This window comes from Tupaia chinensis, unplaced genomic scaffold (genome assembly GCF_000334495.1).
Source record: "Tupaia chinensis unplaced genomic scaffold, TupChi_1.0 Scaffold000361_2, whole genome shotgun sequence".
Taxonomy (NCBI): Eukaryota; Metazoa; Chordata; class Mammalia; order Scandentia; family Tupaiidae; genus Tupaia; species Tupaia belangeri.
In genome coordinates, this window is record NW_006159858.1 from 4,421,268 (window position 1) to 4,448,332 (window position 27,065).

At 44.9% G+C, this 27,065-nt stretch overlaps 1 protein-coding gene across 1 annotated transcript in view; it reads left to right on the forward strand.

Moving 5' to 3' along the window:
• Positions 1–27,065, forward strand: part of KIAA2012 (KIAA2012 ortholog) — a 185,222-nt gene that overhangs the window by 90,030 nt on the left and 68,127 nt on the right. Inside the window, exon 14 of the mRNA XM_027773615.1 lies at positions 20,087–20,224. Within this exon, the coding sequence (XP_027629416.1) occupies positions 20,087–20,224 (138 nt within the window). The remainder of the gene's footprint in view (positions 1–20,086; positions 20,225–27,065) is intronic.

Genomic DNA, 27,065 nt, shown 5'->3' on the forward strand with positions numbered 1-27,065 from the left:
TGCCCCAGTGAAGATACCACACAATACTCATCTTTATAAGCATCAGCACTTCCTACTCTTCTTTCTTTTCCATTAATCCCCCACCACTCTCTCTCTTCCTGGGGATCTGATCATTATTAGTTCAGTTGCATAAAATACTTTCCCACTTTCTATATGCCACAGTGCTGGCTGAGAGAGAAAAGTCCCCCCGGGGGAATACTTGGATATCACCACCTCTTACAAGAAGTCACAGACCTAGATTTTGGGGAAAAGTCTCTGACCTGAGGGTAGGAGAGAAAAGCCAGATGGTGTTTTGCAGCCCTTTCTGGGTTAATGGAGTTACCCGGCTCTGCAGGCTGCCTCCGGGTGCCCCCTACTGGAGGGACTGGAAAACCTCTGTTTCCGCGGCGGGCGGGAGCAGACCGGCAGAGGCCAGGAGGGTGGCGACGTGGGACCGGCTCCTCAGGATCGGGCCTCGGCACACACCATCAATTGAAAGGAAGGTAGCAACTGACATCAGCAACTTCTTAGGAGTTGAAAGAGGGGGTTAAGTCGGGGGAAACGGGGGGTAGAAAACTACAAGGGGAAATGTGGAGATGAAAAGAGCGCTGCGAAAAGAAAAAGGAGACAAGCAGACATGTTTCAACTCCAAGCTCCCATTTCCTCTTTCAAATGAACTGCCTCCCCACTGTGAGCAGAATCAAGTATTTATGAAGGCATTTTTTGCATATTAATAGCTGCAGATGGAACACTGCCAGTTCTGAAGTCCTAAAGGTACGCTGCCCTTTTTTTAATGTGGGTCCTTCAAAATCCTCACAGAATTCCGTATTCTCCTTCAGATTTATTTTCATTGCTGCCTTGTGGCTTCTCCCAAGGCCCTTCATTTGATTAAGAGAAATTAGTTCCTGAGATACCTTCAGAGACCAAGTATTGCTCTTACCTGGGTCGTGGACATCAATCACCAGAGAAGCTTTTTTTCTTCCCTGGGGCCTCTCCATGTAGAGGCTGCAGGTTGGGTGAGGTGACCAGCACCTAAGAAGAGTATTAAAATTGTAAATGAAAATTCTAGGAGAAAACATTAACATGTCTATGCAGTGATGGAAGAAAGTAAAACTAAAAAAAGTAAAATGATTTCATTAACTTTAACATTACTAGCTATCCTCATACTCAGTAAAGAGTATATTCCATTTTTTAGAATTATTTTATTTTAACTTTATTTATTTACGTATTTATCCATCCTTTAATTTGACCAGAAAGGGACAGAGTGAGAAAGAGAAAGAAAGAGAAAGAGAGAAAGCAAACCATCAGGTCCGGTACTTGAACTGCAGTTGGCCGTGTGGAAGTCCAGCACCCTTAACCACCATACCACCTGCCAGCCCAAGTATATTCAGTTTTTAAAGAAAAGCATTGTCAACCAGAGAAATAAGCAAAAGATATCAATAATTCATATAAAAAATTGTAATAATAGGCAACCAGCAGTTAGCGTAATGGCTATGTCGCTGGACTCCCAAGTAGTCAACCACGATTCGCGTCCCAGACCCGGTGGCTTAGAACTCACGCCAGGCGCGTGTGCGTGCGTGCCCAGGATCCCGAGAGGAGAATGGAGGAGAAGGGATTGTGGCGTGACCAACCCCCCTGGGGGGTGATTTCTCGCTTTCTGTCTCTCTGTCTCTCTCTGTCTGTCTGGCGAGCACACGCACCCTATAGTGAAACCTCTCAAAAAAAAATTTTTTTTTATAAATCGTAATAATAGAAAACATGGAAAAAAATTTATACTGAGTAGCAATTTAAATGCATATGGAGACAAACTGAAGGTGCCATTTGACACTTGATTTTTGTGCCTCCCTTCACTTTTTTAAGATAGTAACAGCCAGTGCTAGGGAGATTGTAGTGAAACTGGTGCACTTATGTGTTAATACATCGGGTGGATTGTAATTTGCTTGGATTCATTTGTGAAGCAAAACGGCAGTATGAGTCATGAAACATGAGGAAATAATCATACCCATTGATTCACTATTCCGACTTTGGGGAATTCATCCTAAGGAAATAATTCAAGAGGAAAAAAGTGAGAGAAGATGTCCACTGTAGCATTATCTATAATAGAGAATAACTGGAAACAGCCTAAGAGCCTAACATCAGAGAATTTATTAAGTTAATTATGATTAACCCTCTCAGTGAGGGCTTTAATTCAGTCATTTAAGAATAATTCAGGGGACCAGCAGTTGGCATAATGGCTATGTCCATGGATTACCATGTAGTAGACCATGGTTCGATTCCTGGACCCAGTGGCTTAAACTCACACAGGGCACGTGTACATGTGTGCCCAAGATTCCGAGAGGAGAATGGGGGAGAAGGGACTGGAGCATGACCATCCCTCCCGGGGGATGATTTCTCGCTTTCTGTCTCTCTGTCTCTCTGTGTCTTTCTGGCGAGTGCATGTGCCCTATAGCACAAACCTCTCCAAACAAAAAAAGAGGAATTCAGATGATTGGGCCAGCCAGGGTGGTACACACTGCTGAGATGCTGTGCCTCTCAGGCTGGGACCACATGGGAGGTCGGAGTTCCATTCTCAGTTCAACCTAAAATCTGGGTGCAGTGGTGTGTCCACGGAATCTCACCTACTCAGGAGGCTGAGGCAGGAGGATTGCTGGCCTAGGCAACAGAGCAAGACCCTGTCTAAAAATATACCTCGACCTGGTAGTGCATACCGATAGGCCTAGCTGAGGAACCGAGGCAAGATCATGACATGCCAAGACCCTGTCTTTTTTTTTAAGAGTTATTTATTTTTATTTTATTTTATTTGTTATGATTATTTTTTAATTTGACCAGACAAAGACAGAGAGAGAGAAAGAGAAAGCGAGAAAGCAAGCCACCAGATCTGGGACTCAAACTGCAGTTGATCATATGAGAATTCAGTGCCTTTAACCACCACACCACTTGCTGACCCCAAGACCCTGTCTTTAAAAAGAAAAAAAGATGTTTGCTCATACTAGAAGCTGCAATTTAATAGCAATGATTTAACACAGTTTCTCATCCTCAACACCATTGATATTTGGGCCAGACATTTTTTGTTGTGGAGAGTTTTGCTGTTCATTGTAATTTGTTGAGCTGTACCCCTGACCTCACCGTACTAAACCCCAGTATCACACACCCCCACTCCCAGTTGTGACCATCAAAAAATGTTCCCAGACCCTGGGAAGCTAAATATCCCCCAGTTGAAAACCACTGATGTAACATATAAAATGTGAAAATCAGAAGGTTGTCAACTATGACAGCAATTATTAAAAAAAAAAAAAAAAAGAATCCATAAGGGAAAGATTTGCAAATAATGTGTGAAAAAAAAAAAAAAAGTATAGTAGTGCTAACTTGAAATTGAGTTTTTTGTTTTCCTGGATTTTTTTAAAAGTTGTTTTGCCTTTTTCCAAATTCTTTCCATAAGAAGAAAGGTGGATCGTGAGAAGAGTCGGTTCTATTTTATTTAAGTGTTGCTAGAAATGATCTAGGAGTCACAGAATACAAGCACACAGCAAGCGAGTGGGGTCAACACCATAGCGCCATTATTTTTTAACCGTCCTTGATTAAAGACATTTGACATTAGTTAGGCTTTTGTTAGACTGTGGAATAGTGCCATCAAATTCTCCTCTAGAGGATCTCAACTCCTTTTCATCATTTTATCCTTCTGACTCCAGATTTAGGAGACAACGAATTTGCCTCTTTTTCTGAAAAGCTGGATTTCAAAGTTTGAAATTCTCTTGTCCATCCAGATGTGTCTATGTAATCTCGGGATAAGAGGGGCCTGCACCCACTGGATTACAGAGCCGGCAGGGCCGAGAGGCTGTCAGGAATGAGTACCTTAATTAGGTTTCCCAAGAAGCTTTGCATCTCTCTATCTAAAATAAGAACGCAAGCATCTCCCCAGGCTTCACATGGCCAGTTTTCTCCCTTTGTTTACACTATTCCAAGTCAGGGAGGGCAGATATCCTTTCTCCCATGTCTTCTCTTGTGCTTTGTTTCGTTGCTTTGTGGGGATTAGGACGCTGGTAGTGTGTGTCCTAAAAATCCTGTACAACTGCAGTTATGGTCCTTTTTCCCACTTTATGAAGCCACTTCTCTTTCAGCCTTTGCCATCTCTTGAGTTCAGGTTTCATGAGTTTAGGTCAGTATAAAATTTATTTTTGTTCTTCTACGTCCTGAAGTTAGCTTGAGATTTCAAAGGGTAGCCAGTAATTCCAGCACACTCCAGGGCTCAGGTTGAATGAACCTATGTTTACGCCATCTGCTTCCTTGGTGGTTTCACAGATGGTGTTCGTGTCCCCTGCCAGCTTCCTCTTTCAGGCCAAAAAAAGAAAGAAAAGAAAAACTCCTGTAGATACACTATGTTTTTGCATACAGTACAAAGGTAAACTTTTGTTCCCAGTGCCCTTCCTGGAGAGGAAGGGGTCCTTCAAAAAGTTCGTGGAAGATATACTTTATAAAAACACTGTGCTGGGGGACCAGCAATTAGTGCAATGGCTATGTCGCTGGACTCCCACGTAGTCGACCACAGTTCAAGTCCCGGACCCGGTGGCTTAAACTCACGCCGGGCACGTGTGCATGCGTGCCCAAGATCCCGAGAGGAGAATGGAGGAGAAGGGATTGTGGCGTGGCCATCCCCTCTAGGGGGTGATTTCTCGCTTTCTGTCTCTATGTCTCTCTCTCTCTGTCTGGCGAGCACACGCGCCCTATAGCAAAAACCTCTCCAAAAAAACACTGTGCTATGCTTTGTTTTCTAGAGTTAAAGATTTTTGTCTTCTAGAGTTGTGGACAAGTTCATGTACCTAATATTCTATCAGAATCCAACCCATTCCTGGCTTTTTTAAAAGAATTATTTTATTTAATTTTATTTAAGTATTCAATTTTTTTTTTAATTTGACCAGAGAGAGAGAGAGAGCAAAAGTGAGAAAGAAAGCCACCAGGTCCAGAACTTAAACTGTGGTGGACCATGTGGGCATGTCCACTGCCTTAACCACCATGCCACCTGCTGGTCCCTCTGGCTTTAAGTCTTTTTTTTCTTTTCTTTTCTTCTTTTTCTTTTTCTCTTTTTTTTTTTTTTTTTTTTAGGATTTGCTATAGGGCACATGTGCTCGCTGGAAAAACAGAGAGGGACAGAGAAACAGAAAGCAAGAAATCCCCCCCAGGGGCGATGGCCACACTGCAATACCTCCTCCTCCATTCTCCTCTTGGGATCTTGGGCATGCACGCATACACGCCCGGCGTGAGTTTAAGCCACCAAGTCCGGGACTCAAACTGCAGTCTACTACATGAGAGTCCAGCAACATAGCCATTATGCTAACTGCTGGTCCTCTGGCTTTAAGTCTTAAGCGAAATTCTCTTAACATTTTAAAATTTTGATTTGTTAAAGCTAAAACTGCCTTTCTTGACATTAAACAATTTATTTTAAAAAAACACTATATATGGATTTAAATAATAATAATAATTACCAAAGGGAGTGTGTGCTTGCCAGAAAAAGATGGAGAGACGGAGAGAGAAGGGGGAGGAGAAAGCATCCTCTCCCCAATGGAGTGTGGTTATGCCACAATTCCTTTTCTTCCATTTCTTCATTCTGTTGGAATTTTTGGCATACACATACACACACAACCCCAAGCCATCAAGGCTGGAATTTGAACTGCAGTTAGCCGTGCGGGATCCGGCTCCCTTAACCCAGTAGGCGATAGGGAAGGACCTGAAAAAATTTTTGCACCAGAAATAAAGTCATACTTTAAGTCCATTTTTCCACAAACTTTCTGAAGTCCCCTGTAAATCACGCTATATCCCGTGCTGTCTGTTATCTAAAAGAACAAGCGACTAGGCTTTAAAGACAGCTTTTTTTCTTAATCTGCTTTATCACTTTTGTATCATTTGCCTCTAACACAGTTCCTGGCACATGAGAGCCTTTCTTTTCTCTTCTTTTTTATTTTTTTTTTCCCTATAGGGCACATGCACTCAACAGAGAGAGATAGGAAGTGAGAAGTTATTGCTCAGCAGGGATGGCCACACAATAACCCCTTCTCTTCACTCTCCTCTCAGGAGAGGACGTGCACACATACCCAGCATGATTTGTAAGCCACCAGGTCCAGGACTCAAACTGCTGAGTCAGCCATGTGTGTTTCAGTGCCTTAACCTCCACACCACCTGCTGGCCCACATGAGAACCACTTTAAAAAATAGTATTAGGGGCCAGCAGATGGTGTGGTGGTTAAAGCACTGGCCTCCCACATGGCTGACTACGGTTCAAGCCCCAGACCTGGTGGCTTGCTTTCTTACTTTCCCTCTCTCTTTCTCTCTCTCTGTGAATGCACATGCCCTATAACAAAAATTTTAAATAATGATAAATAAAATTAAATAAATAATTCCTTTAAAAATAATAATAACAATGGGCCAACAGGTGGTGTGGTGGTTAAGGCGCTGGACTCTCACATAGCTGACCGTGGTCCTGAGCCCAGTGGCTTGAAAATCATGCTGGGTGCATGTGCGTACCTGCCCAAAATCTTAAGAGGAGAATGGAGGAGAAGGAATTGCAACATGGCCGTCCCCCCATGGGGGGTGATTTCTCACTTTCCCTGGGTCTCTGGTAAGCACACACACTTTATAGCAAATAATAAAATAAAATAAAATAAATCTTTCATTGGCATTCAGGTCTACATCCATGTTAGAAAAAACCCACACTCCTCCAAGTCCAATTCAGAGACTGCAGCTGTTTTATTTTCCGTGATATTGATGAGCCCGTTCAGCTGACATTTCTTCAACCACTCACACAATCCTTGTGTACTTCCTGCTCTTGCCTACCATTTGGAAAAACTCTGGGTCATGTGCAGACTTGAAGATGTCACTAGGCGTCCTCCTTGGAATCTTCATGAAGCTCTTGGGTAAGGCCGGGCCTAGCATGGACACCTGGGAGCATTCTCTTCCCACATTTCCTCGTCAGGAGATTACTTCCCACTCCTTTTGTTTCTCGTTTCCGAAGTCAGCCCCCTTTCCCAGGACGTATTTCCTCTATTTGCATGCTTATGTTTACTCTCCTCTTTCTCTCCCTGGTTTTGTAAATACTTTTCGTTATAGCACTTGATTCAAAGGCTTTTTGAAGATCTAAGTAAACTTCATCTTCTAGTTCAAACTTACCCTCGGGATGACTTTGTCTGCCCCAGATTCCCTTGACAATTTAAGAACTCTTTCCTAAAAGGAGCTTGTTTTGTTTTGTTTTGGCTTTTGGTTTTTACCACAGGGCACATGTGCTTTCTGGAGCGAGACAGAGAGAAGGAAAGTGAGAAATACTCCCCGCCCCATGGGGGGATGGCTATGCCACAATCCCTTCTCAGCCATTCTCCTCTTGGGATTTTGGGCAGTCTCTCTCTCTCTGTCTGGCGAGCACACGCGCCCTATAGCAAAAACCTCTCCAAAAAAACACTGTGCTATGCTTTGTTTTCTAGAGTTAAAGATTTTTGTCTTCTAGAGTTGTGGACAAGTTCATGTACCTAATATTCTATCAGAATCCAACCCATTCCTGGCTTTTTTAAAAGAATTATTTTATTTAATTTTATTTAAGTATTCAATTTTTTTTTTAATTTGACCAGAGAGAGAGAGAGAGCAAAAGTGAGAAAGAAAGCCACCAGGTCCAGAACTTAAACTGTGGTTGACCATGTGGGCATGTCCACTGCCTTAACCACCATGCCACCTGCTGGTCCCTCTGGCTTTAAGTCTTTTTTTTCTTTTCTTTTCTTCTTTTTCTTTTTCTCTTTTTTTTTTTTTTTTTTTAGGATTTGCTATAGGGCACATGTGCTCGCTGGAAAAACAGAGAGGGACAGAGAAACAGAAAGCAAGAAATCCCCCCCAGGGGCGATGGCCACACTGCAATACCTCCTCCTCCATTCTCCTCTTGGGATCTTGGGCATGCACGCATACACGCCCGGCGTGAGTTTAAGCCACCAAGTCCGGGACTCAAACTGCAGTCTACTACATGAGAGTCCAGCAACATAGCCATTATGCTAACTGCTGGTCCTCTGGCTTTAAGTCTTAAGCGAAATTCTCTTAACATTTTAAAATTTTGATTTGTTAAAGCTAAAACTGCCTTTCTTGACATTAAACAATTTATTTTAAAAAAACACTATATATGGATTTAAATAATAATAATAATTACCAAAGGGAGTGTGTGCTTGCCAGAAAAAGATGGAGAGACGGAGAGAGAAGGGGGAGGAGAAAGCATCCTCTCCCCAATGGAGTGTGGTTATGCCACAATTCCTTTTCTTCCATTTCTTCATTCTGTTGGAATTTTTGGCATACACATACACACACAACCCCAAGCCATCAAGGCTGGAATTTGAACTGCAGTTAGCCGTGCGGGATCCGGCTCCCTTAACCCAGTAGGCGATAGGGAAGGACCTGAAAAAATTTTTGCACCAGAAATAAAGTCATACTTTAAGTCCATTTTTCCACAAACTTTCTGAAGTCCCCTGTAAATCACGCTATATCCCGTGCTGTCTGTTATCTAAAAGAACAAGCGACTAGGCTTTAAAGACAGCTTTTTTTCTTAATCTGCTTTATCACTTTTGTATCATTTGCCTCTAACACAGTTCCTGGCACATGAGAGCCTTTCTTTTCTCTTCTTTTTTATTTTTTTTTTCCCTATAGGGCACATGCACTCAACAGAGAGAGATAGGAAGTGAGAAGTTATTGCTCAGCAGGGCTGGCCACACAATAACCCCTTCTCTTCACTCTCCTCTCAGGAGAGGACGTGCACACATACCCAGCATGATTTGTAAGCCACCAGGTCCAGGACTCAAACTGCTGAGTCAGCCATGTGTGTTTCAGTGCCTTAACCTCCACACCACCTGCTGGCCCACATGAGAACCACTTTAAAAAATAGTATTAGGGGCCAGCAGATGGTGTGGTGGTTAAAGCACTGGCCTCCCACATGGCTGACTACGGTTCAAGCCCCAGACCTGGTGGCTTGCTTTCTTACTTTCCCTCTCTCTTTCTCTCTCTCTGTGAATGCACATGCCCTATAACAAAAATTTTAAATAATGATAAATAAAATTAAATAAATAATTCCTTTAAAAATAATAATAACAATGGGCCAACAGGTGGTGTGGTGGTTAAGGCGCTGGACTCTCACATAGCTGACCGTGGTCCTGAGCCCAGTGGCTTGAAAATCATGCTGGGTGCATGTGCGTACCTGCCCAAAATCTTAAGAGGAGAATGGAGGAGAAGGAATTGCAACATGGCCGTCCCCCCATGGGGGGTGATTTCTCACTTTCCCTGGGTCTCTGGTAAGCACACACACTTTATAGCAAATAATAAAATAAAATAAAATAAATCTTTCATTGGCATTCAGGTCTACATCCATGTTAGAAAAAACCCACACTCCTCCAAGTCCAATTCAGAGACTGCAGCTGTTTTATTTTCCGTGATATTGATGAGCCCGTTCAGCTGACATTTCTTCAACCACTCACACAATCCTTGTGTACTTCCTGCTCTTGCCTACCATTTGGAAAAACTCTGGGTCATGTGCAGACTTGAAGATGTCACTAGGCGTCCTCCTTGGAATCTTCATGAAGCTCTTGGGTAAGGCCGGGCCTAGCATGGACACCTGGGAGCATTCTCTTCCCACATTTCCTCGTCAGGAGATTACTTCCCACTCCTTTTGTTTCTCGTTTCCGAAGTCAGCCCCCTTTCCCAGGACGTATTTCCTCTATTTGCATGCTTATGTTTACTCTCCTCTTTCTCTCCCTGGTTTTGTAAATACTTTTCGTTATAGCACTTGATTCAAAGGCTTTTTGAAGATCTAAGTAAACTTCATCTTCTAGTTCAAACTTACCCTCGGGATGACTTTGTCTGCCCCAGATTCCCTTGACAATTTAAGAACTCTTTCCTAAAAGGAGCTTGTTTTGTTTTGTTTTGGCTTTTGGTTTTTACCACAGGGCACATGTGCTTTCTGGAGCGAGACAGAGAGAAGGAAAGTGAGAAATACTCCCCGCCCCATGGGGGGATGGCTATGCCACAATCCCTTCTCAGCCATTCTCCTCTTGGGATTTTGGGCATGCATGCCCCCACACCTCAGTGTGATTTTAAAGCCATGAGGTCCAGGACTACAGTCTCAGTCGACCATGTGATTAAGTACAACACTTTAACCAGGCCACCTGCTGACCCCAGGACTTTTTTTTTTTAGAGAGATTTTTGTTATAGAACACATGCACTCACCAGACAGAGATAGAAAGACAGAAAGCGAGAAATCACCCAGCAGGAGGGATGGTCACTCTGCAATCCCTTCTCCTCCATTCCCCTTTCAGGACTTTGGGCACACCTGCACATATACTCAGCATGTGTTTTAAGCTGCTGGGTCTGGGACTCGAACCGTGGTCTACTAGGTGGGAGTACAGTGATATAACCATTACACTATTCTGTTGGTCGCCAGAAGTTGTTTTTTATCAAGGCTTTTATTTGTTAAATTTTTTTTTTCTTTTTTGGAGAGATTTTCGCTATAGGGCGCGTGTACTCGCCAGACAGAGAGAGACATAGAGACAGAAGCGAGAAATCACCCTCCAAGGGGGATGGTCACGCTGCAGTCCCTTCTCCTCCATTCTCCTCTCAGGATCTTGGACACGCACGCACACGCGCCCGGCGTGAGTTTTAAGCCACCGGGTCCAGGACGCGAACCGCGGTCGACTACATGGGAGTCCAGCGACATAGCCATTACGCTAACTGCGGGTTCCCTTATTTGTTAAATTTTCACCATGACTATCATTTGTTCCCAAAATATCTGCCCATCTGTTAGTTGCTAGTAATATATAATACCTGTCTATTTAAATCTTTTTCCTTTTTATTATGGAAAATTTGAAGCATATATAAAAATAGAGTGAATAGTATAATGACCTCCGTGTATTATACCTATCACAAGCCTCCAATATTTTCCTCCTATTATCTTGAAAAGGCCTTTTTAAATGGCAATAACAGCCAATGTTGAGATTCACTATGTGCAAGGTTTAGAATTTTCTTCCTCAGTCCTTACAACAGCCCTGTGAGGTGGGTATAGCTATTATCTCCATCTTACAGAGGAGGAAATAGATGCCAGGACCTACAGGGCCCTATTCACAGAAGACCTGAACTTGGAGGGGCTTAGTGGTTTGAGACTCCCACAAAGCCATCCTTAGATCCCAACTTTTCCATACTGGCTGTGTGGTTTTAGGCAGGTTATTTAACCTTCTGAGGCTCAGTTCCTCACATGTAATAACATTTCCCTCATGGGACATGCCTGGATTGTGTGATTATGGAACATTTGGAGAGGGATTAGCACAGTGATTGGGTACTAGGCAGCCCCCAATGAATTACAGTAATTTTTTTTTCCTTTGCCCTTTATCTCAAAGCCATTATAAAACAGAAAATGGAGCTTGTGTACAATCAAAGGGTTCAGATGTGGTTAAGGAGAAACTCAAAAAGTAGGGCTAATTTAAAGGAGGACCATGGGCCCATCCACCAGTTGTACTAACTCTCCCACTCCTAAGCCCCAACCGAAGTATCCTCTCTCTTTCCCATATACCCTCCATGCCACACAGAATGTTTACTCTGGTTCCCTGCCTAAAATTCTACCTATTAGAGGGGCCAGCAGGTGGCATGGTGGTTAAGGCACTGGATTCCCACATGGCTGATGGAAGTTCAAATCCCAGACCCAGTGACTTGAAAATCACACCAGGCACCTGTGTGTGCATGCCTAAAATCCTGAGAGGAGAATGGAGAAGAAGGGATTGTGGTATGGCCATCCCCCCTGCAGGGAATGATTTCTTACTTTCCCTGTCTCTGTCCGTCACACATGCCCTATGGCAAAAATCTTTAAAAAAAAAAAAAAAATCAGTCCCACGTAGTTGACCGCAGTTCGCATCTCGGACCCGGTGGCTTAAAACTCATGCCGGGCACGTGTGCATGCATGCCCAAGATCCCAAGAGGAGAATGGAGGAGAAGGGATTGCGGTGTGGCCATCCCCCTGGGGGGTGATTTCTCATTTTCTTTCTCTCTGTCTCTCTCTGTCTGTCTGGCGAGTGCACACGCCCTATAGCAAAAACCTCTCAAAAAAAAAAAAAATCTACCTATTAAAGATTGCTTTGAGTTTCTCGTATCTCATTGTGACACGTTTTAAATTATTTTCCACCGGTACCACAGCATAGGGAGCACAGCTGAAGGCCTGGGAAGGAGGGGAGACAGGAGTTAGGGCAGGGGCTCCGTGTCCAACAAAGCCCCAGTACGCATGGCAGACACATACTTGCAGAAGAAACTTTATGGGAGGAGGACAGGAAGGGCCAATGGAGGAGAAGGGAGCAGGAAAATGGAAGCAGGGGGAGAGAAAGAAAAAAAAAAAAAAGGACATTTTTCTTTCTCTTTTTCTAGCCTCGTGCTGTCCCAGGATTACCAGGCTAGTTTAACTCCACAGGCCAGCTAAATTATGGGTTAGATAAGCTTTTATGGGCCGGTCTGGGAATCAAAGCACCATGGGTAACTTTTTTTTCTAGTGAAAATCGACTGATTCAGAATGACCTTTGTACAGTAGAATTGGTTTTAAGTCGAGATTCTGTCTGCTGGTTGTCAGATTGTTCAAGTCATACCAGACTCAACAAAGCAAGGAAGTCACAGAGTTTTGGTTTAAAGTTTTAGGTTGGAATGAGCTAGAGAATTGTCCAGACTTCCCACCCTTTGGCGCACCACCTCCCATCTCCCAGTCTAAAATAGGATGTGTCATCTCTCAAACACAGGCAAAGTTCCAGCCTGAATATAGCTAGACACCCCCTCACAGAGAAAGCTGGTTTCTGTCTCCCTTAGGGCAGAAGAGATCATTATTTTGGCTCAAAAATTTTCTCCTCTAGCTCCTGCTAAGCCAGATAAACAATGATTGTGTTGTGTCAACAAAGCACTTAATTAAATTGAGGACAATATCAATTTAGAATCCACAGATAAGATTTACTTCCAGATAATAGAAATTCTGGAATTAAAGTGTCCTGCATTTCGTCATCTGGAGGAGAACAACAAGGTTAGCCCTATTTCCTAGGCAGGGAAACTGAGGCACAGAAAGATTAATGACTTCGTAAAAGTCATCAAGTGAACCCCTCAAAAAAGTAAGATTGGAGATTGTATTTTCCTAGTCTGATGTTTGTTAACTATCAGGCTAATTTGCTAAACACTTGGGAGGATAGAAAGTTTCTTTCTGGGGACGAGTAGATGGCATAATGGTTATGTTGCTGGACTCCCATGTAGTCGACAGCGGTTTGAGTGCCAGACCCAACGCCTGAAAACTCACACCAGGTGCATGTGCATGCGTGCCCAAAATCCCAAGAGGTGAATGGAGAAGAAGCCCTAGGGGGCTGATTTCTCACTTTCTGTCTTTCTCTGTCTCTCCAGTGAGCACACACACCCTATGGCAAAAATCTCTCTCAAAAAAAGAAAGAAAATTTCTTTCTATAAAGTTGAGGTATAAAAAAATGGATGATGAGACCAAAATTGCTGGTAGCAGGGGAATAAGAAGATCTTCTATTTCTACCAGACTATCTCTACCATGCCTACTGTGGGGCTCTCCTTCAAGTGTATGCTCAGCCTATTTCACCAGGACCAAATTGCTTTAGAACATTACCAGTGGACCAGAGCTCCAGGTGGCCACGAGGAACAAGATGAACCCAGATGACCAGCACGTAGACTGCATGTTTCTGGAAAGTGGAACCACACTATCGTTTGGGCTTCCTTCTGCTCCTGTGGCAGGCTTGCTTGTTGAGTAGAGATCCTGTGTATGCTTTCTGGCCTTCTGTGCACTGTAAGTCTCCTCCTCCTCCAGGCCAGGGGCACCCACACAGACAAGATCTCAAGTGAGGACCATGGTCTGAGTCCCCCTGAGTTAGCCCGAGGTAGACAGTGTGTACGAAGCCCCTCGCCCACTCAGAGCTCCTCCCAGTCACAGAGAGACCAGTAGAGTTCCCATCAATGCTCCCATTCCCACTGTCTACTTTTAGGTTCGGATACTGCTATGGGCAAGAAATGACAGGGCCCAAGAAGGTGAAACGTAGAGAAACTGCAGGTCCTTGAGCCTGTAGCTCCTGGCAGGAGCAACCCTTTCCAGGCTTTGGTCCCCACCACACACAAGCAGAGGGATAGAGGAGAGGAAAGCTCAGAAGTCCAGCTCCCCTTCTACCTTCCTCTCCCCCCAACCCCTAATGACTAAATGCCTCGGCTCTCTTCATCCCCACTGGGATTCAGGGGATCCTAGAGGGCAAGAGAGTCTTCCTTTTGTTTGCTCACAGGAAGAGACAAATGCCTGTGTGCTAGAGGTTTGATGTGACAGTTTGCCAGACCACATAACGGGTTCAGCAAAGGCCTCCCTATTCTTTCCATGCGTTCCGAGAATGGTGGGTTATGTTCCTCAGCACATTTCCGAGCCTGGCTACAAAAGCTCTCCTTCCTTCTGTTGTCTTCCTCCAGCTCAGCGTGCCCACAGGTTCCCAGAGACTCTTGGCAGCTTGCTCTCAGGCAGAACAGAGCTGTGAGCTGCGTAGGAGGCAGTTAGACAGTGGGAATGTTGCAGCCTCCCTAATGAGAGACAATAGCTCTTTTTGGAGCCATTAAGCCTCAGCCACAAAGATGGGGAACCTCAATTAGAAAGAAGTAGGAAAAGTGAAGAGAGGCCTGAGGGACGCCTACAGGCAGATCCTTATCTTTGGTGGCTCTGTGGCACTCATGGGTGGAGATATAACTGCCTATGTTTTGTTTTGAATATTTTTTTTAAGGTTTTTGCCACAAGGTGCAGGTACTTGCTGGAGAGAGAGAGAGAGACAGAGACAGAGAGAGGGAAAGTGAGAAATCAGCCCCAGGGAGGATGGCCATGCCGCAATCCCTTCTCCTCCATTCTTTTCTCAGGATTTTGGGCACCCATGCACACACACACCTAATGTGATTCTCAAGCCACCAAGTCCAGGACTTGAACTGTAGTCAGCCATGTGAGAATCCAACACTTCAACCACCATGCCACCAGCTGGCCCCCAATCTCATCTTCTTAAGGTTAAACATCCCAGGACTAGCAGATATCATAATTGTTACGTCGCTGGACTCTCACATCGTTGACCCCAGTTCAAGTCCGGGACCCAGCACCTTGAAACTCACCCCGGACACGTATGGGTGTGTGCCCCAAATCCCAAGAGGAGAATGGAGGAGAAGAGATTGCAGTGTGGCCATCCCCTCCGAGGGATGATTTCTGACTTTCCATCTGTCTCTCCGGTGAGCACACATGCCCTATAGCAGAAATCTCTCTCTAAAGAGAAAAAAAAAAAAAAGTTAAACATCCCAAGACCTGTGGGTAAAGCCAACCCTTAGGGTAACCCTTCAAAATACACACATTAAAAGGAGGAGGAAAACTTATTGGTAAGAAGGGTTTCCTTCTGCTATTATAATCCAAGAGTAAGTACTGACTTCAATTTAATGGATGTCCTCCTTAAATTTTGCTACGCCTTTATGTGTGTGCATGTGGGTATTTGTATACAGCTGGTAGTTCTCTTTTGTTTGATAGCTCAACTGAACCACATTATGTTTACAAGATAATAATCCTGGGTTTTCCAGGGCTCACTCTGTCAGAGTGTAAGATTAGCTCTTGAATTCATTAACAGTCATCTCCTTTCAAATGTCAGATAACTTTTTAAAAGCCAAGTAGTTACGCAATGCCTTCTGTGCAATTCAAATCAGCTTTACCAAATTAAGTCGTTAATCTTTATTGTTTCATTTACTAAAGAGAAGGACTTCTAGGTGTTCTTAGCAGACCATTAAAATATTAAAGTAGTTACAGTATACTATAGGTGAAGGGCTGGGTTTTGATCTTCTGATAAACATTTCACCCTTCCATCAGTTTTTTAATCATTCCCACCAAAGTGTGCACATAAAAGAAACCAAAAGAGCTTCAGGCATCTCTGTTTTCTTGCAGCGCCTTCCTTTTTCTTTCTCTTCCACTTAACCTTGGGTTTTCTTCAGCTCCTACACCTTTAGAGACCTGGACTCTGATTACTGTTTATTCTGCTGGCTTTGCTCTCAACAGAACCCAAGAGCCACTCAGAAAACAGAGGGGTGCCTCACAGGGTCAGAGATAAAGCCCAGAAGGCTGGGGCAAAACGAGCCTAGAAATCCGGATTCCTGTTTTCCTTTTCAAAGAACCCCTGCCTGGGTTTACCTCCAAATAATCAGACCACAGAGACACAGGCTACACTGACTGCTAAAGATAGCTCCATCCAGGGCTGGCTCTTCTTGTCATCTGGTTCTCCGCTCAGGTGTCACCTCTTTTGAGAGGCCTTCCCTGACCACCCAAAGTCAAGTCACCAGGTGCTGGCCGTCACCCTCCACCCGTCACTCTCCATCCTATCGCCACGGCATCTTCCTCATTGATTAGTCGCTGCCTGAGATCCCCCTGTTTATTTATGTGCTTGTCTGATGCGCAGCAGGCACTCAAGATACATCATTTTAATGAATAAATGAGAAACCACCCAAGCACATGACTTCCTTACCTGGTTTCAACTTTCTGGCATCTTCTCCTCTTATCATTGCCACCTCAAAAATACGTAACATATAAAAAATCCTCTTCCTCCCACCTCTCAAACTCCCTTTCACTTTATTTATGTGTTAAAACTCTTCAACATATGGGACCAGCAGTTGGCGTAAGAGCTGTGTGGCTGGACTCCCATGTAGTCGACCACATTTTGAGTCCCGGACTCGGTGGCTTAAACTCAAGCTGGGTGTGTGTGCGTGTGTGCCCAAGATCCCGAGAGGAGATCCCATGGGGGGTGATTTCTTGCTTTCTGTCTCTCTGTCTCTGTCTTTCTGGCGAGCACACGTGCCCTATAGCAAAAACCTCTCCAAAAAAAAAAAAAAACTCTTCAACATAAGAAGCAAAAACAGTGCTGCAGGTTCCAGTGGCTACAGAACGTCCCTGAAAACATTCCATCAGGCTAGAATGGATGGTCCCTAAACATTAGCGAGATGAGCCATAGTCAGGAGAATTGCTTTAGATTTATAATTCAAATATTTATAGGTCAGGTGACTCAGAACCTCTAAACTCTCCATTCTCTCTCTTTTTTTTTTTTTTAGATTTTGCTATAGGTCACATGTGCTCACCAGAAAGACAGAGAGAGACAGAGAGACAGAGAGAAATTACCCCCCAGGAGGATGGCCACGCCACAATCCCTTCTCCTCCATTCTCCTCTCAGGATCTTGGGCACACGCGCACACGTACCCGGCTTGAGTTTAAGCCACCCTGTCAGGGACTTGAGCCGTGGTTGACTATATGGGAGCACAGCAACATAACCATTACACCATCTGGTCCCAACTCCCCACTCTTCACTTTGAGCCCACAGAAGAAATTAAAGTCATTCCAGCCATTGGAGCTGGTTTTCGTTTTGCCTTTTGTCCTCCAGCCTAACACAAAAGCTTCCCTTGGGATTAAAGAGAAATTTCCCTCAAATCAGCATTGTCTGACTTCTGTCATTCCATACAGTGATTCATGCATGAATGTGGAGGCTAGGAAGCCTGAAATTCTTTGTCTGATTTCAGCTTGGACCAAATGCTTTCATTTGATCTAGAAATGGGAGGCGCTGTCTCACCCGAAGAAGCAAATGAGATATATGGCTGAGATGACAAAAAATCAGATATGTGTTTGTCCACAGAAATCTTTATCGCGAGACCAGCAGTTAGTGTAATGGCTATGTCACTGGATTCCCATGTAGTCGACCGCGGTTCGCATCCCAGCCCCGGTGGCTTAAAACTCATGCTGGGCGCGTGTGCTTGCGTGACCAAGATCCTGAGCGGAGAATGAAGGAGAAGGGATTACAGCATGGCCATCCCCCCTGGGGGGTGATTTCTCGCTTTCTGTCTCTCTGTCTCTGTCTGTCTGGTGAGCGCACTCGCCCTACCGCAAAAACCTCTTTAAAAAAAGAAAGAAAGAAAGAAATCTTTATCGCTAGCCACAGTTCCAACCAAAGGAAAAGAGTGTGGATGCTCATTGGAATGATGGCTGCTGGGGGGACCCGCCAACTGCTAATTCATCATTAATGTGTAAAAGTAATATAAATGTTATGAGTGGGAGAGTTTATGACTGCCCAGAGAGACGGACATCCAAGAGTTAGTCTAGAAAATATGGAAATGATCAGATCCACACCCAGGGTGATCTCATAGTACACTAATGTATGTGACCCCAGCAAATCAACCCCGAAAAATAACAAAGAACTTTCCTTTCTTTTTAGAGATTTTTGCTATAGGGCGCATGTGCTCACCAGAGAGACAGAAGGCAAGAAATCACCCCTCAGGGACAATGGCCATGCCACAATCCCTTCTCGTCCATTCTCCTCTTGGGATTTTGGGTCCACATGTACATATGCCCCTTGTTATCCTCGCTGCCCTCTCAGTGGCACGCATGTGCACGCTTCATGAGATTGGAGACTTCTGTCTGCTGCTTCTCGCACTGCCGGATCTACTCTGCCTAGCATGGACAAGGCACCCAATAAATACTTGTTGAATGACTGAACGAGGCAGGAGAGATATTCCAGGGCAGGCCTTGTAAACTTTTTAAGCAGCTGGCCTTCATCCTGAGTGCAGCGGCCTTCGAAGTCTTTGAGCGGAGGAATGGTGAAGATCAGCCAGGTTGCAGGGTAGGCTGCAGGGTAACTTCAGACCAACTTTGTAGAGTTCTGAAACGAAAATGATGCATTTGCATGTTGGAATGATTCAAGAGAGCCTGGCTCCAAAGATCCCAGAGCCCCTGAGGTCTCCCTGACTTCTCTATTAACCCATTCTTCCTTCCCTCTTTGCTGCATTTGTTCAAATCAGTCTTCCTAACACATCAAATACATTTTCAGTTTGGGAATAAACCAGAATCTTGCTATAACCTCATTTTCTCCAAGGCATACTTGCTAACCATTCGTGGCAGCTTTGAAAGTATCAAAAAGATCTCATTAGGTGGGTACGAGCAGGTGGCGTGGTGGTTAAGGCACTGGGCACTCCCATATGGCTAACCACGGTTCAAGTCCTGGCTTTGTTAGCTTTCTCTCTTTCTTTCTCTCTCTCTCTCTCTCTCATCAAATTAAAATGAATAAATAAAATTAAATAAATAATTCTTAAAAAAAAAAAAAAGATCTCATTAGGGCCAGCCCCATGGTACAGAGGTTAAGCACTGCAAACAGAAAAGTTGGATCCCACAGGGCTGACCAGGATTCGAGTCCTGGTTGTGGCAGCTTGAGAAATAGTACAGGTCCATGTGTACCTACTAAAGATCCAGACAGAATGGAGAATTGAAAGAAAAAGGATTATGGTATGACTAGGCCTTAATGAAGATAATTTCTCTCTCTCTCTCTCTCTCTCACACACACACACACACACACACACACCCTCTGGCATTAAAAAAACTTCTCATCATGAAAGAAGTCTTGGGGCCAGTCGGTGGCATAGTGGTAATGTAATGCTCTGCACTGCTGGACCCACATGGGAAGCTCCCAGGTTCACGTCCTGAGGCCTCCCTGTAGACATCGGCACACACGCTTGCCTGTGATGCAGGCTGGCTGAGGCAGGGTTGATCACAAAGTGAAGACCTTGTTGGGGGTACTGTCTCTCTGTCTCTCTCCCTGTATCTCTGTCTCTCTCTCTCTCTCACACACACACACACACACATACATGGACGAAATAAATCAACTTTAAAAAATAAAAAAGGGGGAGTCTTGGACAAATGACAACGTCAACTCTGCATGTATCAGCCAAACGAGCCTCCCAGTTCCCTCATCTGTGAAATGAGAGTAACAATTCCTGTCTCACTGGAATTGTTGTAAGGATTAAATGAAATCATTACAACCCTGAGACCTAGGAAGGTCCTTTTTCCACTTCCCCGGATATTAATTAATAGCAAGTCTTGGGTAACTCTCTATACGTATGGGCTCCCTGTGTCTTCAGTGGTTAAAAATAGGTGTTGCCATTAGTGTTCCAACGATAGAAATTGCTTCTATAAATATTGGGGGGTTTGGACTGCTTCTTGGCATGCTGTATATCATTCCTATGAACGTTGGGCTTTCTGCTTCTCTTCATAGGGAGCCCAGCAGTCCTTGGCAGCAGCAGCTCCGAAGACAGGAGAGCCTCAAAGTTGTATAAATAAAGGGCTGATACGTTCAAACGGAAAAGAATTTTACACGCGCAAGCTGCACATCGACATGACGCCGTTCCTGAAGGTGATCTCACACTGAGAAGACGAGGGGTTTTATAGACACATACACAGGAATTCCAGTTAATACACTTCTGCATGGTACAAAAACAGCTTCAGAAGTCCCTCAGAGCTCCTGCTTTATCAGAAGAGACAGAAAATAGGCAGTTTGTAGCAGATGAAGAAAGAACAAATTAGGACAGTAATCACAGCCAGCCATCAGGGACAAACCAGTTGGGTGCCTGGTTTGGGTGGTGGGGCACAGGCAACAGAGAGGAGAAAGGGTAACTTTGAACCACCTCATAAAGCAGGCAAATATCATTTACTTTTCTTGACAGTAGCTACAATAATTGTTACTGTTTTGCCGCTGTAGCGTGGTAGAGTGGATAGTCGTACTGTGGAGAAGACTGATTCTTCAGCTAACTACTAAGAAGTCTACTATAAATTCTCTTCTGGACATCCGGCCTTGTTTTCGGTTCTCTGAGAGTTCATTGATCCCCCAAGCTCAGCTTCGTTTCTGCTTAAGAGTACTGAGAGTTCCTGCAGTGCAGATGTAATTTGTCCATCTTTGCAATCTCCCTCCTGCCCCAGCATCTAACACAGCCTGGAGCATGGAAGGTGCTCCCTAAATGCTCCACGAGTTGACTTCTATTTCTAGCACAGCCCTCTGGTTTGGGGTCCTTTTCCCACCCATTCTTTGCCCTCTTCAGAGGGAAATAAACTGCACTGGAAATAAAGGGCAGGGATTTAAAGAAGACTGACATAGAAAGATCTAGAATCCTTCCCGCTCCCCTGCAGGACAACATCCCAGACCCTTGGTAGAAGTGATACAAGTCAGCTCCATGGCACCGTGGTAATGCACTGCTCAGGTGAAGCTGGGTCCCGCATGGTGACCATGATTCGAATCACAGTCTGAAACCTGCTAGGCACATGTGTGGGTGCCCAAGACCCAGTGGGCAAAAGGACTAGAGGAAGGGGATTGTGTCTTGATCATACCTTGGGGTGTATGCTCTTGCTCGCTCGCTCCCCCGTGTGCAGGCATATTCTATTATGAATGAAGGAGAAAAGGGTATCTAAAGAAGAAAAAAAGAAGTAATGTGGAAAGATAGCAACAGAAAAGAGACCAAATACTTCCAGGGTTCATGATGACAACACTGTCTAGTGCTGTAGACTAGCAGGGACTACGGAGGGCATGAGAATCAGCCTCTTTTTTTTTTTTTTCTTTTTTTATAAGAGAGATTTTTGCTATAGAGCACGTGTGCTCACCAGAGAGACAGAGAGAGACAGAAAGTGAGAAATCACCCCCCAGGGGGTATGGCCACTCCGCGATCCCTTTTCCTCCATTCTCCTCTCAGCCTCTTGGGCATGCATACATACGCACCCAGAGTGAGTTTTAAATCGCCAGGTTTAGGGCTTGAACTGCAGTCGACTACATGAGAGTCCAGCGACGTAACCATTAGGCCATCTGCCAGTCCCCAAGAGTTCCATTCTTAACCTCAGCTAACGCAGAGTTCTCGGGTTTCACTGTCCTGGCTGCCCTCATCCCTGTTCTGCAAGGTGGGACTGTGATTACTCGCCCATATCTGAGCTCTGCTTTCCTGGGCTTCCTATTAGATGACCCTTTTCTTGGTGATGGTAAGATGGCCACTAGCTTCTCTTTCCTGAGTCATTCCAGAATTGGATGTGAACCATCTTAGGTCACATGCCCATGCTCAAATGAAATGCCATTGGGCCAGCTGGCACTCCAGTGTCTGAGAATGGGGAGAGGAAGGGTGTCTCACAAGGGAAGATGGGGTACTGAAAGTGACAAGAAGGGAGAATGAGTCAGGGCAGCAAAACGAAACTCGTTTGCTGTAAGTATTCAAAAAATATTGCCATGCTCGTTTACTCTCCCTTTTATTCTTAGCAAGTCTGGTTCTTCCCTTAGGGCTTGAAGAAATGCAGTTGATACTTCCTGGGGTGAGATATTATCACCATTATTACTGTTTACTCATTTAACCAATAGTTGAGCACCTGCTCGCTAGCATATGTCTGGCACTTTCTGTGCAAAAAGTGAGATACATCGGTGACCAAAACAGACCAAGATCCCCGCTTTGTTCCAGGCTACTGCAGACAATGGACACTAAACGCAGAAATTAGCAAATAGTATGTCACAAAGTGATCGTTGCTAAAGAAATGAGATAAGAACGTCTTGATGGAGTATCTAATAATTCAGAATTCAGAGTAAGGAATTTCACAATAATTTTTTTTTTTGGCTATTTAGTGTCCACAGTGCTTTTTGTTGTTGTTGTTTGGGGGGTAGGGGGTTTGTTTTTGTTTGTTTCTAGTTTCCTATATGACAACTGGAAAGGGGCAGAAAGAAAGAAGGTGAGAAATCACCCCCCAGGGAGGATGACCATGCCACAATACCTTCTCCTCCATCTCTTCTCAGGGTTTTGGGAATACATGCACACGGGCCTGGTGTGTTTTTAAGCTGCAGGGTCTGGAACTCCAACCGCACAGTCAGTCATTTGGGATCCAGCTGCCTGAACCTCCACACCATCTGTTGGCCCTGTGGTTTTTTAATTTGCTACAGCACACATGTGCTCACCCGAAATCGACAGAGAGGGGGAAAGTGAGAAAGCACATCCCAGAGGGGTGGCCACACTGCAATTCCTTCTCCATTCTTGTCTCAGGATCTTGGGCATGCACACACACATGTCCAGTGTGTATTTTAAGCCACTGGGTCCAGGACTTGAACTGTGCAATGAGTCATGTGGGATCCAGCCACCTTAACCACAGCAAGGTCTTCATGCCACTCTCCCCCTCCAGTCTCAGCCAGCCCAGATTCTGTGATGAGAGACAAGCACCCCAGCAAGGTCTTCATGCTACTCTCCCCCTCCAGTCTCAGCCAGCCCAGATGCAAGGTCTTCATGCCACTCTCCCCCTCCAGTCTCAGCCAGCCCAGATCATGAGCACGCATGTGTGAACCCAGGACCTTTCCCACGTGGGCTCACTTGGTTATCACTACACCCCCACTTGGCCCCATTTTTGCATTACGCAGTGCCTTAACCAACCACACCACCTGCTGGTCTGCGCCTAGATTCACAAGAATTGCCTTGAGGGGCCCAGCAGTTGGCATAATGGCTATGTCATTGGACTGGCATGTCGACTGTGGTTTGAGTCCTGGACCCGGAGGCTTAAACTCATGAGTGCCCAAGATCCCAGGAGGAGAATGGAGGAGAAGAGATTGTGGCATGGCCATCCCCCCGGGGGTCATGTCTCGCTTTCTGTCTCTCTGTCTCTCTCTTTCTGGCGAGCACACATGCCCTATAACAAAAACCTCTCCAAAAAATAAAAGAATTGCCTTGTAGAGAGACCAGCAGGTGACGTGCTGGTTGAGGCACTGAATTCCCACATGGCCAACCACAGTTTGAGTCCCACACCTGGCAGCTTACTTTCTCTCTCTCTCTCTCTCTCTCTCTCTCTCTCTCTCTCTGTGTGTGTGTGTGTGTGTGTCCAGTCAAATTAAAAAATAATAAGAAAAAAATTTTAAAAAGAATTGCCTTATAAAAAGACACAGTGTTAGGCATATACAGATGAGGCTGGTGAATACAGAGAGAGGACGCTGGCTGTCTTCTGCACCTGGAACTGCATAGAATCCAACCTATTCTGTACACTTCATTCATGTATTTCCTGCCTGTCCACAGGTCAGTGCACATTACAGGACATGAGGGAAGGAAATAAGCAAGACTGAGGCATGGAGCAGCGGGTGGTGTGAAGGTTATGACAACTGGATCCCACATGACCAACTGAGCTGTTCAAGTCCTGCACACAGCGGTTTTAAAAAAGGTGCCAGGCACATGTGTGCGCGAGCCCAAATTCCCAAGAGGAGAATGGATGAGGAGGGATTGCGGCATGGCTATCCCCCCGGGAGGTGATTTCTTTCTTTTCCTCCCTCTCTTTCTCTTTGTCTCTCTCCAGTGAGTGTGTGTGCCCTAAAGCAAAACTTAAATTAAAAAAAAAAAGAGCGAGAGAGTGATAGAAAGAAGGAAAGAAAAAGAAGAAAGAAAGAGAAAAAGAAAGAAAGAAAGATAAGGAAGGAAGGGTGGAAGGAAGGAAAGAGAAAGAAAACTCAAGGCCGAAAAAGGGAATGAGCAGAGAAGGCAAATAATCACAGTTGCTAACGTTAATGAGCATCTGTTCTGTGTCAGGCTCTGCCCTAACTTTTATATGTTTTATATCATTTAATTCATAAGATGAATCTAAGAAGTGTGTAACAACCTCCTATTTTACAGATGCGAAAACTAAGGCATTAAGAGCTTAAGTAACTTCCCAAATGCCATACGGTTGGTAAATGGCAGAAACAAGATTCAAAGTCGGGCAGCCCAGCTCCAGAGCCCATGTCCCCAACCGTATGCTAGAAAGCTTCATGCGTGGCCCAGCCCCGTTGGGTGTGGGTCTCTCCTCTCTTTCTCTTTCTTTTTTTTTTTTCCTCTCTCTCTCTCATGCACATGTATGTGCTTTATCCTGAAAAAAATAATAATTTAACCATCACTGCAGACTACAACGGAAGCCTATTTAGTCAAAGTACTACCTACTATGTTAGCTAAGAACCCAGCATATCCTTCTAGAAAATTCCATCCCTGTACACACATGCAGTATGATGCAGGAAGATTTTCCGACCCTGTACAACTATGCCCTTCCCTCCGCTGCTCCCCAAGAACTCCGTGCCCAAGTTCTGTGGAGCCAGTATTAGCTGCTCTCCTGGTGATCATTCAGTGCCCTTTAGCCAACATAGACTGAGCGTCCTCTGTGCGTCAGACGCTGCAAAGGCATGAGGAAAGAGATAAATCCTTTCCATCCATGGCCTTCTAGGGAGCCTGCAGTCTGAGAGGCAGATTAAACAGTGAAAGGTAATACTACAACAGACGTGGTGGGCTGGCTCAGATACATGGGCAGATTCATTCACGTCTCAGTTATGCCATGTGGAATCCTCACATTTAGGAACCTTTTTACAACACCCAACACAACACTAGGAGCCTGTTCTATGGGGCAATCTGTTTTTTGGGGGGGGCTTTTGTTGTTGGTTTTTTAAAGAGATTTTTGTTCTAGGATATGTGTGCTCACCAGAGAGACAGAGAGACAGGAAGCAAGAAATCATCCCCCAGGGAGATGGCCACACTGCAATCCCTTTTTCTCTATTCTTCTCTCTGGATCTTGGGTATGCACATGCAGTCGCCTGGTGCAAATTTCAAGCCACCAGGTCTAGGACTCAAACCACAGCTGACCAAGTGGGAGTCCAGTGATGTAACCACTACGCCACCTGCTGGTCCCTGGACAGTCTGTTCTTAGGCTTGGACTAAGTAGAACATGGTGGATCTAGAGTACATCTGGGTTTATTTAAAAATTGAGCTATGTTTTTTTTTTAAGCCTGTTTTGCTTTTTAAAAAAGAAATGGCAATTAATGAATGAATTAGGATAGAGGGTTTTTTTCTGGGAAGTTTAATAAATGGTCAGGATTAGGTCAGAGTTGTGGAGAAGAGAACAGCGCCAGTGCCTACTCATGCTGGGTGGGCATTGAATGTGCTTATACTCCACATTGACATCCAGGCTGTGTCTGCTACACCCAGGAGATACAAAGAATAAGAAGGAGCCTCCACCCCACAGGTACCATGCAGACAGTCAGACGCGGCGCCCCCAAACGCGAGGTAGAGGAAGCTGCCTGAACCCAAGTGCAGCAGTCCCACGTGGCTTGTGACTGATCCCAGGTTTTGCTCATGCGGGCAGGTGCGAGTACCTCCCACCAAACGGAGGATGACCGCCATGTCACTGCACCCCATCATCTCTCCAGGGAGGAGAGGCATGGATTTTGATGAACGGAAGCAACGGAGAGATCACGCTTGGCCTAAGACCTTGTCCAAAGATGGAGCAGGCTGCCTCTGGAAATAAATGCTGGTCCTAGAGTCACTTCAATGTGCTCTTTGGGTCACTTGGTAGAAAAGTTGAGAGGGATCGCAAGCTGGTTTCAGAATGTAGTGATGTTGGGACAACTGAACGACACTATTGGGACGATATTCAGGGTAGGATTAAGTGGAGTACTGTCCATATTAGGGAGTCAGGCTGGGCGTTAGGAAGCCCTGGGTCTCTTCTCTGACTGAGCTTGCAACACTTCTGGGGCTCCATTTCCCCTTTAATAAAATGGAGCTAATAATACAGGGACCTCCATATCTGTTTCTCAACAGTAACGTGAGACACACACGAAATAATAGTTTTCAAAGAATGTCCACATCCATCAAGGACTCAGTCCATAAGGGAGAAAGCTACATTTTCAGGCTAGCCCATGGCCCAGTGGTTCAGGCAGCTGGATCCCACATAGCCAACTACGCAGTTCGAGTCTCAGGCCAGGCGGTTGAGAAACACGGAGAGTGCAAGTGCATGCATGCCTAAAACCCTGAGAGGGAGAAATGAAGAAGGGTTTGTGGAGTGACCATGCCCCATGGGAGAATTCTCTCTCTGTCTCTCTCTCCCCCAGCAAGCATATGCACCTTCTGGCAAATAAAAAAAGAAAAGGAAAGAAAAGAAAAAAGACTAATTTTTTTTGGAGAGGTTTTTGTTATAGAGTGTGTGTGCTTGTCAGAAAGACAGAGAGACAGAGAGACAGAAAGCAAAAAATTACCCCCCACGGGGGTTGGCCATGCTGCTATCCCGTCTCCTCCATTCTCTTCTCGGGATCTTGGACACACACACACACACACACACACACACGCCTGGTGTGAGTTTTTAAGCCACCTGGTCTGGGACTCGAACCACAGTCGACTACATGGGAGTTCACTGACATAGCCGTTACGCTAACTGCTGGTCCCAAAGACTAATCTTTTTTTTTTTTT